Source organism: Nanorana parkeri, unplaced genomic scaffold, assembly GCF_000935625.1.
Source record: "Nanorana parkeri isolate BGI_ZX_2015 unplaced genomic scaffold, ASM93562v1 scaffold632, whole genome shotgun sequence".
In the NCBI taxonomy this organism is placed as follows: domain Eukaryota; kingdom Metazoa; phylum Chordata; class Amphibia; order Anura; family Dicroglossidae; genus Nanorana; species Nanorana parkeri.
In genome coordinates this window covers 573,296-585,629 of record NW_017306900.1, presented here as the reverse complement: position 1 = coordinate 585,629, position 12,334 = coordinate 573,296, and the positions used below count along the sequence as shown (strand labels likewise).

General features: G+C 37.9%; 1 protein-coding gene across 4 annotated transcripts in view; it reads left to right on the top strand.

Annotated features, from left to right (window-relative positions):
- Positions 1-12,334, top strand: part of SEMA6A (semaphorin 6A) — a 198,364-nt gene that overhangs the window by 63,674 nt on the left and 122,356 nt on the right. For all 4 annotated transcript variants that reach the window (XM_018563109.1, XM_018563106.1, XM_018563105.1 and 1 more), the window contains exon 2: positions 9,625-9,761. In XM_018563109.1, coding sequence (XP_018418611.1) covers positions 9,662-9,761 — 100 coding nt within the window. In that variant the 5' untranslated portion in view covers positions 9,625-9,661. The remainder of the gene's footprint in view (positions 1-9,624; positions 9,762-12,334) is intronic.

Sequence of the window (12,334 nt, the reverse complement as noted above, 5' to 3'; positions counted from 1 at the left end):
GGACGGACTTCTAACTTATCAGCAGACATCGACGTTGGGGCCTGTCTATGGCTATGCAAATAGCACCTTTTGAGAAAGGTGCAGTATTGACAGATTGATGTGAGTTGGTGAGTTGTGAGTTTGCCACAAGTTAAAGTGACACTAAACTTGGGAGTTAAAGCTTAAAATGCATTCAAGTACTTTAACTATTAACACCATTTTAACTTATTTGTGCATCACTCGGCTGTAGATCCACAAATCTTCTCTGAATTCATCCTGACACTGTCTTTCCTTCAGGGTGGCTTTTCCCCATTGTCCCTATGTGTGTTGTAAAGTAACCACTGCTCCAAGCTTGCTCCTGTGATGGACTACAATCTCGCATTTTATAGGAGCCAGCTTGAAGCGGTGGCTATTTTACAACACACGGGCCATGGGGAGCAAAAGTAGTCACCATCCAGCAGAAAGGACAGTGTCGGCATTAATTCAGAGATGATTTGAGGATCTACAGCGGAGTGATGCACAAAATATTGAAGCAACTATGATTACATGATTATAATATTGGTAAAGCTGTTGTAATGTAAAGTCTTTTATTTTTTAGTATACCTTTTTACTTAATACCATATTCGTGCAGGGCAGAAGAGGCTACGAATGGAAAGAAATTCAATATGGGGTTTGGTCTTTTGATGGTCCACAATAGCGCTAGTTCTCAGTTACAAGTGCTTCTAGTGGTCCCTTTTTTATCTTTTTGCCTTTAGTTGTGTTCTTGAAGTTCATTAGAGCATCTTCTAAAACGGTTGCTGTCACGTTGTTCTTCTTCTGAAGGTGTTAAGGTGAAAATGGTCACATTTATAAATGCAGTGTTTTGCTGTCAACATGCACAATGGATTTTGCAACCTAGCACCAGTCTTTTACATTTTGTTATTTAAGCCTGGTACTCTTTGTCACGAAGGAGAATTAGCGGGTTTTGTTAGTTTTGTTTGTGAGTTATAACGCCTTGGGATTTTCACCCGACTCCACATCCTCCTGTTTGAAAATCATCTCTCAAAGAAAACATGAGAAGTGCCGGGTAACAGATGCTTTATCAAAAACTGGAAGCCGCTTTCTCATTTCTACTTCTGCTATATATCAATGCAAATATCAGTGAACAGGTGGCTCATGGGATCCCCGGAGACTGTTTACAGTAAAGGTTACAACCAGAATCGATCGCCTTGAGCCGCTTCCAATTTCAGCATGGGCTGTTTGTCTTCACTGTCCAAAGTGGCAGCATCTCATTAGAGCTGCATTTATTAAGGTTGCTTGTCTGTTAAGAAGCCAGGAAGCAAACCGCTTATATATTTTTATCCCACTTATTAGTAACTGCACATGAAAGCATACTTTTGGAATGCTACCCAGTCCTTCTTTTTTTTTTTTTCTTTTTTCATGGAGCGCTATTGGAATTGTGAAAAAGAAATAACCTGTCCTATGTTTCATTATATTGTGCTATATAGATAATGTTTCAAGTGTGTATTTAGCAAGCTAGCTATTGTTTCCATTTGTGCTTTACTGTTCTATTTCATTTTGTTGGCCACCCTCAAAATAAGTACCCGATACAGACCGAACCAGGCACACACGCTACTGACTACCCCTTTTGGGGTTTTTTCCTTTTTAAAAATAGGAAACCAATGCCCTTCTTTTTTTTTAAATTTTCCTGGTTCTGACATTCAAACATATATAGTGACTTTTGTCATTTAAGTGAAATATACTAAATAAATAAATGAAACGTGGTATGCAAAAAAAGGATTTCTACAGCTAGTAAATCAGTTATCCTAGACTAGCTAAACATATTTTTACACTGAAGTGTAACACTTAAAGAAAAACTATGGGCAAAGAAAATGTTTATCCTCGCAGTAGGTCTACCCCTGCACTGCAAGGTTTAAGTGCTTGTTTTGTCTAGGGAGCTGAAGTAACAAAGTTATACTCGTCTGAACCATGATCCCAGCTGGCTGTTAGACCGGTCCCTTCAGCCTGCCTTCTGCTCCACTCCACCAATAGAGTGTCCTCATGTCCTATACACCTGGATAGTATGTGATGACTCTGGACCTTTGACCGCTGGAATGGAGGGGGAAACGAGGCTGCAGAAACTGGTGGCTGGTTCAGGTGAGTATATCTGTTATTTTTTATTTTAGCTCCCTAGATAAAAACACTTTAACCCTTGCAGTGCGGGGGTAGCCCCAATACAAGGGTTAAGATTTCATTTGTCTGGAGTTCAGCTTTAAAACCGTTCTCATACTGAAATAAATAAGGGTTTAATTTGTAGACCAGTGCCTTGTAGCTTCTGATACTTTGTGTTGATACTTACCCCCTCCAATTACAAGTTCCTAAATTACAGTTTTTGTGAAGCATAGTATTCAGCATGGCATCCTTAGAATTTTTGCTAATTTAGAAAATCAAACTTCTACAAGTTATTAGTTGAAAGCACAGGAACATCATAATAGAATGATGAGGTTATGTGACCATTTTCAAATAAAATAGTGCCTGAATGAGTTCGTCCAACTCTTTTTTTTTTTTCTTTTTTGTCAAGTGGAACAGAGAGAAGACCTTTTATATTGTATTAGTAATAAGATATGATATATGTTCTCTAGATATACAAGGAGAAATCATATTTCAGAAATGACTGATAGGTTTGCTGAGGATCACTACACATTCTGTGTATAACATTATTGCTTAGCAACTCTCTGATAGTTTTGGCATTTATAAATAACCAAGCATAGGCTTTCGGGATAATGAAAAAGGTAATAAAGTGAAAAGCATTTTTAATTTGAATTGTTCCTGTCCTGGTTTGTGGTACCTCTTTAAATTCATACTGGTAACGTAGAGAGGTCACTGAAAAGCTGCAAGAGTCACTTTCACTGAAATATTACTGCCACCAGTTCTGTAATAAGAAAGTGTACCATGACAAGAGAGACATTTTCACATTCCCTGTATGTTTAAATATTACTTGTTTGGAAAATGACATCAGTGCCATGGCCTGTATTGACATCTGCATGTAAAGACTTATGATGGCTACTCAAGGAATAGCATTTAGGATCCTGCCAGTACCGCAATATGCGCTCAGGGTCTTGTATAGCTCAGCGGCCCCTATAGGGCTACGTTAGTGGTAGTGCCAGCAGTATGGTATGGGAGGCAAAAACAAAATGAATGGTCTTCTGTGTAGGGAGAATGGGGCCAACATTGACAACATTTGGCTTGCCTCCTAAATAATCCTTGTGGGGAACATTCTAGATTATTGGACCACAGGAAAGAAACAAAGGGGCAGGCATGAAAAGATTGTGGAGTTACTATATTGGGAACAATGATATTGAAATGTATCATTATTATGGGAATACAGATTCACATGCACCAGTAGTATCCTTGTTCTTGGTAAAAGGTCATACTGTTTTTTTTACTGCTATTATGAATTTGCATGATTTTCACATGATCCAAATTATTTCACCAAATGGAGTTAACATGATTGCATGTCCTTGACTAGAATGTAAATGTGCCAGCCTTATTAGGCAGGAAATGCCTTTTTTGCCAAGTGAGTTTACCAGAAATGAGTCCCATAACACAGATGTGCCTTGAACAATACATGAACATTCACACTTGGCTGACGCAAGCATGGCATGTTTATCCTCCAATTGCTCGTCAACAGTAGATCTTTTAAATATCATCTTGAACAATGGGGATCTTAATTGCCATAAGTTAATTTAATCAGATATTTTGTAACCTCTTTATTGAGAACAGTCTTTTGTAAATTCGGATTTGTTTGCTTTTTTCTTCTTAAATCTGTTGACTGATCTGGCAGTATATTCACAGTGGAGTTTCATGAAAATGAAGATAAGAATCTTGTGTAGCTTTAGAAACAACCTGTCTGCAGTGCTGCCTTTTTTATTTATAGAGAAATACATACTGTTTATACATCCGTGTATTAATTGCATTACAGTAATTTTATTTTTCTTGCTTTAACAAATTATTTATTTCCCAAGCAATTTCTTGCAGTGCATAAAGAGTTGTTGACTTATAGCCAAAGTTCTTGAAGTCAGAAGTGAATAGATTTAGCAAAAAAGCAGGAAATGCATTTGTAGCATTACCTAACATCAGTTTTCCAATAGCCAATTTAAAGTGCAAAAAATATATAATTAGAAAGGCCTTATTCACAATGATGTCATGTGACCCAGCCACTAGTCAGCATGGTTTGGCCACCTAAATACAACCGTCAACCAAAGGACCAAGAATTTACAAATTGTTTCTGCAGAATAATATCTAAAATGTAATAACCTTTTTATACAGCATTATTAAGGTTGACCTTTACCAAGTGAGATTGTTTAAAAAGCTGAAATGCGGTTGGTATGGACATTCCTATTAGGTAATTGTTTATGTAGGAGCCCTAACTGAACTATTTATATATCCCTGTCCCAGTTGAATTTAAGGAGTATCTAAAAATACCTATAGACATTGTATAATGATTGTTCAGACTGTCTACTGGGTAACCTTGAGTGAAGCACATTAAATGAGTGATCTTTGTTGAGTGAAAAGTCTGTCGCCTAAATATTCTTTTTTTTGCAGATGAAAAAAACATTTTATAACCTCCACTACAGTGTGCCGCCAGACCCCCACAAAAATTATTTATCTACCCATAGACATGAGGTTATTACCACCAGTTTTTAGTGGGGATTAATTGGATGATGTCAAAAGACCTTGTCCAATCATTACCATTTCTCTAAAGATGAGCTGCCTCTAATGGTGGTTGATCATGTTCCCACTTCACCTCCCTTTTCTTATGAGCCTCTTTGCTTGGACTACTTATCTGTGTGCTGTCTATCAGTATGCTAATTTATGGCTAGCTTTGTCATGTGCCTGTTAAAGAGGAACTTCACCCCTTTCTTCAAATTAACAACAAAGGCACATTTAGAAATGTTTAGTAATGACAATCTACAAACAGACACTTCTAGATCATTGCAGGCTTTGTATTTTTTTGCATACCCTTTTTTTCCTTTCTTCCCCAGTCTTCTGACAGTGGCCATTTTAACTATGGGCAGGTTACTAGATCTCCCTTTACCTCCTGGAACTCTGGCACATGTGACCTAGAACATGTGACCATGCACATCATCTCGGGAGGAAATTAGCTTTCCCTGAGATCTCGTGAGATTACAGATAAGATGTCCCTGCAATGATTTGCTGATGTAACCTTCCCAGGATGCAATGTTAGGGCTTGATTACATAATTTGTGCCAAAGTGGACCAGGAAGTGGGAAAACAACGAGATTGTAAAATAAAAATGTTTGGTTAGCTAATGAATGTAAGATGATTTCATATCAGCATGCAGAGCTGTATGCTGATGTGACTTTTTTTTTTTTTGTCAAAGTAGGAAAAGGTCCACTTTAAGAAGAAATATCTTTTACATATTTTTTATTTTCTCCACATTGTCTTGAAAAGTGGGCTATGTTAGCATACACATGCAACTTAGTAAGACCATCATAAAAAGTTATCATAAATGATGGAAGCATTTTATTGACATCAGAACTTCAAACACCCCTTAAAATTTATGTGACCGATTGCAATTTGTCTTTTCACCACTATGCTTGTATCCAGATGATAAATTACTCAAGTCAGAAAGAACAATTTCTGTGGCTTCAGGTGCATGGTAATTGCAGTGCTGAGGGGCAGACATTGTGTCAAAAATCTTTCGGTCTGTTGACAGCTTAAGGAAGTCTTGATATGGCCTAATATTTACATGCAATTTGAACCTTTTTAGATTTCCTGTAATTAACAATGTACAGGTTAACTCCAAGCCCTAGCAAGAAGGTGATTAATTGAAAAGTTTTTATTTCATGCAGAGATTTTCCAGGGAATTGAAAAATCGCACTGATTTGTGTTCCCTTGTGTCTATAGAAAAGGGAATAGTCTTCTTAATATAATAACGTCTGTGAGCTTGATAAGGGATCAACACGTGGGGCTGGCCTAAGAAGAAATTCTTGTACTTGCTGTCTGTGATCATTAAAAACCGAAACCCAAGAAGACAAAACCAATGGAAGATTAATTTGTTCAAAACACAGCTCAAACAATAACACAAGCAGATGTATGCATTTTAGGTGATAGAACATGAAAGATCTCTGTGTGCTGCTTTCAGTACGTCTGTCTGTTCCACAATATGTGTGTTCTTAACTTGTTGACAGCATTAAATGTTGACATACAGATACAGAAGGAAGCAAAACCCTCAGGAAAATTCTATATTGGCTGTTTAGCCCAATGCGGCATATAAATAGAGAGACGACATTAAGCAATTTACAGGATTTGCAGGAATCTAGAATAATATTTTACCCCCGTGCTTTTCCTTCTCTCGGCTGTACAGTAAACCATTGCAATAATATCATATATTTAGTTTATGAAAATAAACATTTAATTACATTTGTCCTTTTTTAGGCCCTTCCCGTCGTGAAATAATGCATCTCGTAGAGGCTTCTTCCTTGGCAATAACAGTATTAACTGATAAAAATATCAAAAGCCATAATTCTATGTAGTTCAAAATAATGCCTAGCTCCATGCCTAATCTCCATAAGTACCAAAGTAAAATAACTTTCTATCAATAATGTCTGAACTTGTCTGTGCTTATTCAAAATAAACTAATTCCTTCACCATCACTCTAAAGTATGAATATTACATAGCATTGATAGATGAAGGATGATTTGGTGCGAGTCAAAATAGTGGGAGAAGCAAATTTAGACATTTTGGAATGCTTGTGGTTTGGGACTGACTTAAGGAAATTAGCTTGGAGTATTAAAAAAAAAAACCAAGACAGATTGGCCTAGGTAAAAAACAATTGGCCAATGGCTGATTACTCTACATTGTGAGCTCTGTTTGGCAACAAATAAAAATGCCTCACTGCTTTCACAACTATTGGTGTTAAAGTATTCACTTATCAAAATGTATGTCCGCTTTTCAAAAGGAATCTTCCCTTTCAAGCTGTGTTTAGTTGAATACCCAATTGTGCAAGGGAAGACACAAGTTTTTTTTTTTTTTTCCCTTCTTGTATGTGGATGGATAATTCAACTCACCTTTACTGTATTTTCTAAGCTGAATAAACGCTCACTCTTTCAAGTGAACAGTTTTCATTTTTTCAGTAAATCAACCCCTTTATCTTTACTTGTACTAGTGAATAAACAAATGTGATTGCCTTTTGTAAGGGCAGCAGTAGATGGTTGCTTTTTTATCATCCATTCGATGTCTGCTCTCTGGTTCTGGTGATTTCCATACAGGCATCAGGACAAAACATGTAGCCAGAAAAGTGCATTGGAAGCTGTCGGCTAATTCTTTAATAATCTCAATTGGAATTGAAGACACATCTGGCACAATGGTTCATAGCATATGTTCAGATAACAGGGCAGTATGCTTTTTTAGAACTGAAAACAAATAATTTTCAATGGGTGGATTGTTCTCAAGCATTAACAAAATAAATGTTTACCTGGTATGCCTTGTCCAAAGTAACACAGTAAATGCTAGGTTTTGGGCTGAAGTCTGAAATGTGCCTGTGCTTTATTTTATGATCGTGGACTTTAAGTGTTGGATCAGGTTAATTGCCCAGACACTTGCAGCAGTAGTAAAGAATACGCAAGCTATAGTTATGAAGTTCACACACCATATTGCCAGTTTGGTAGTTCATATGCAGAACAATCCTGAAAAGGTCAGGCAAGCACATTTATGACATATTAACTGTAAATGGCATCTCGGAGGTTTATTAACACGCGACACACTGTTTTGCACACCAAATGCTAAGTGAGTCACAGCAGGCTCATCCAAGGCTTTATTCTAGGAGATAATCTGACTGGATCGCACAATACTGATTGAGAATAAAAGCATTAATCCTTTGAAGTTCTACGCACTTTATTGTACTCGTGCATGCATATTGACAGCAGTTTCTTGAAGGTTAATTCCACCTAATGCCAATATGTCATTCAGGGCGGAATTTAACAAAATATTGTCCGCTTTACATAGGATTCAACAAGTCCATGAATGCATTTGATGGTTTTGAGTCTAGCCTCACAACTGCTTAGGTGATGACATTCGTATGGAATTTGTAGCCTGAAAAAGTACCTGCATTATTATTAGTCAGTCAACTCCGTGTGATGGTTTGAAACCCATGATCCTGGGAGGGCCTCCATCGTAAAGCAGATGGAGTCCCAATTACTATAATCTCATATAAGCTTTTATTGTAATTGTGAATAACTTTTCAGTATTTTTAAATGTGCAGCTTTTAAAGTATGATCTGGTAATCCTGACATGAAGGTCCTTCTGCAAGCACTTCATGTTATAGGGTGATAATTCTGTCCGTCTCAAAGATATTTGTCTCCATGTTTAAAGCCCATATCAAGGGAAACCATAAAAATACCCTTTCAGTCGGGCTACTACTGCACTGCAAGGCTTAAGTGCTCATTTATGCCTGGGGGACAGGTAAATGCTATTTTACTTACCTAATCCACTCTGCCATTGGCTCCCTCTGGGCTACAAGACCAGTGCCCACAGCCTCTTCTCCCTTTTGTCTGGCAGTCTAAGAACCACTGATGTCATAAAGTCTAATGCAGGTTCCATAGACCTGCTTTATAAATGAGGGCACCAAGGGACAGTCCACCCACTGGAGAGGAGGGGAGAGAGGTGAACACTGTCTGGCAGGGGTGTGGGGATAGGTAAGTAAAATGCTTTACTCCAGTTCCCGAGACATAAATGAGGACTTGATCCATGCAGTGCGGAGGTAGTCCCACTTCAAGGCTAGAGTTTTAGTTTGCCTGGAGATGAGCTTTAATAAGTCTTTTCAAATTTTGCAGAGGTAAGGAGCTTGTAGTAAAATAAATCCATGATATGACACACAATACTTCCACATGGACAGTATCTAATTGGGGTTATAATAAGGTGTGGACATTAAAATGAGCAAGTTTGTGATAAAATGTTGCTAAATATGGTTACATGCTTGGTGCAGCTTTTGATTTAAAATGGACAAAACCTTTAGTTTTTTTCAATATTTATGTTCTGAATTATCCACCAATATCAGAAGGACATTTGAGGCCTTTTTTTTTTTTTTGACACTATAAGTTGTAGGCCCCGTTCCCACCGCGCGATTTGCGTATTGCGCGAGATTTGCCGCGCGATGTCGCGTTCAAGCTTGCATTGAGCAAGCTTGAATCGTGGCTAAATCCGCTCCAAAAAGGGTCCTGCTGTAGCGACACACGACCCACGACAGCAGGACCCTTTGCCCCATTGGATTGCATTGGAGCGCGGGAATTACCGTTCCAATGCAATCCAATGGGAACGGGGTCGTAGAGTTTTTTTGTTCTAAGATGATTTACTATCAGTATGTATGCACATATGCTTAGATAATTTTCAAGCTACACATATTTCCCAAGGCAATCAGCAGTTCAAAGAGAATGCAAAATTGGTACTTTTTGTATCTGTATATAAAATAAAAGTGCATTTATAATTTATCTGCCCCTCTTTTCTGTACACGATTCCATAATTCCATGCGTCTACCATCTACTGTTTTCATTCAATTAACATTTACTTATGTTTGATGTGTGATGTCTTTATTCACATGCTTTCTTTTGAAGGTTTAACAAGAACTTTTCACTTTTTTTTTCAGGGTGAAGTGAAAGGTAAAGTTTCCAAGTTAAACTACTATGAGGTCAGAAGCTTTGCTGCTATATTTCACAATACTGCAATTTGCTGGGGCTGGATTCCCAGAAGATTCTGAGCCAATCAGTATTTCGCATGGCAACTGTAAGTAAAACATTGCATTGAACACAAACGATTGAAGTAAATGTATTATTCTATGTGCTGTAGATTAGAGCTGTGTAAATCTTAGAACTACAGAGACAGAAATACAAACACTTTGGTTAGTAAACTAGATCCCTTATATGTATTTCATCTGTGTATTTAGATGTTTGCCTGGATTTCAAGTTTAAACTGAACATGGTAGGTTGGGACTTGTAAAATGGATGGCATTCCTTCATGGAAATGAAGCTTAACATTCCTTATCTATGTTCTATGGACAGGGGTGTAGAGAGTGTATTCTAGTTTCATGAAGTCTAGATGTCTGAATGGTAAGAAATGTTACGGTTAGGAAGTAGCAATAAACATAATTACCAAGCCTGCAGGATTGTACGTTATGCTCCACAGACCCTGGTGTTCAATGATGTTATCACAAGTGTCAGGAACTTTTACACATCTGCTACTGATGTCCTTCACTAAATATATGATCGTGGGATCAATAGAACCTTTTGCAATGCCTGTGGACTTGTTTTGTTGGTTGACACTTGCATTCGCAGCATAGGGCCCATACTTACTTTGTGCTTATAGTTTCATAACAGTGCTGCTCTGATTAGTACTTGCTATGTCCCATATCTTGAATTATTATAGTGTAAAATAGGCAGCACTCTATCCTGCACAGCTGCATATATAGACTCTTCTGTCCAGTCCATTTTTCAAGTAATTTCTACACTTCCCCTGACTTATTCCAGCACATATATTTGGCTGCTTTGTTAAAACCCATCTCTGTGAAAAAAACTGTAATACTCTAATCTAAATGCCCTTTTTACTTATCTAAAGCCATGGTCACATGATGCTCTAGGCCCAAACCTTCTTCTGTTTAAATCCAGTGAGGTCCTTCTTTGGGTGTCCACAGCACTGCCTGCATGGCATAGGCACTATTGACTGATGTCAGTTTGGTCAGACTGCTGGGGACTGGCCAGCTGGGGTGTATCTGCAGCATTTCCAGTCCCCCACTCCCAGAAATGGCGCCAGCGAGGGACCCGTTTGGCAGACTAAATTTGAGTATACTTTGCTTCACAATATAAGGAAAATAGAAATCATTGCATGCTGGGTTCATATAAATATAAAGGTTCATATGACTTGAGTGGGGCTTTAAAATGGAGAGTAAAGCTCTGTGTAAAGGTGCCCATACACCTTACGATTATCTGACGAAACTTTTCGTCTGATGATCGAATAGTCGTACGATTTTCGTACGGCAGCCCCATCCTGCCCCAATGATCGCAAGAATCATTTAGCCGTAATTAACCAATAGCACCTGGACGAAATGCGGTAATTGATTTGCCGTATTTTCGTTAGCGCAAGCGCAGTGTACATCGTACGACTTTTGACGGACGGAAACGCCAGCAACTTTACGACAATCGTACGATCTAGCAAAGTTTTCAAACATGCTTGACCGTCAAAAGTCGTACGATTGTACAGTATTGTCGGTCGGACACTGCAATGCACACACACGATTATCGGACGAAAAGTCGATTGCATACGATTATCGTCCGATAATCGTAAGGTGTATGGGCACCTTAACTGTACATTACATGGCTTCTCTATTCCCACAAGAGTACCTCTTCACTTTGCCACTACTTTCACCCTTGAAAGTAGTTGCTGCAACATTGACTATAGCACATCCATCTTGTGGATCTAATAAAGATTTTAAATTTTCTAATCCGAATACATTATGTAAATTTGACAGCTTTACTTTGTTTTCATAAAATTTAAATAGCTTTCAGTTGCAAAAAAGTGATGCTAAAAATGTGGACCAAAATCCCATGATGGATTTGAAAGTTTGATTGTAGGAAATGTATTTTTAAGTTGCAGGCTCCAATCAAAGTTCTTTTGTCTGTACAGGGGATAATCTCTTGGCGTATCTACTGCTAATCTCTTCAACTAACCTTCTTAAAAGCTATAGGTGCTTAAGTACATGACCAGTCCCCTACTTCCCAGCCTTATCTTCAGGCAGAATAGACTTAACTTTACTGCAAAGTGCTCTTTCCTCTAGCTTATCCTGGCTTTGCACAGAGTGGCATTCATGCTGTCATTAAAGACTATGCACTTGAATGCTGCAGCCAGGTGTTGGTGTGTTCACTAGCTTTAACTTTCTACAGTACCACCTGTTACACAATGTGGCCTTTATATAGAGCAACAGCTAATTGGTGCAGTAACAGAAAACTCACAGCTCCAAAGCCACAGAGATTGTCGTCTATTAAGAAAACCTGCTTTCTCGCCAGTGTTAAACTGTAATTGTGATATTAATAATCAGAAATTCAATTATATGTATTCAAATGATAGAGACAGGGAAAATTAACAGATACATACCCCATGCTTATGAAATTAGAGAGGTAAAATTAAAAATGCACAAACCCAGGCATATTCTCAATAACCTAGTCAATTAAAGTTAATTTTAACATGCAAGCTGCTCTTTTATATTAGACTATTTCTTATTCATATATATATTTTCCTGCTTATGAAGTGGGCCTATTCCCAGTAGTATTTTAAGACATCATTTTAACATTAAATGTGTTATGTAG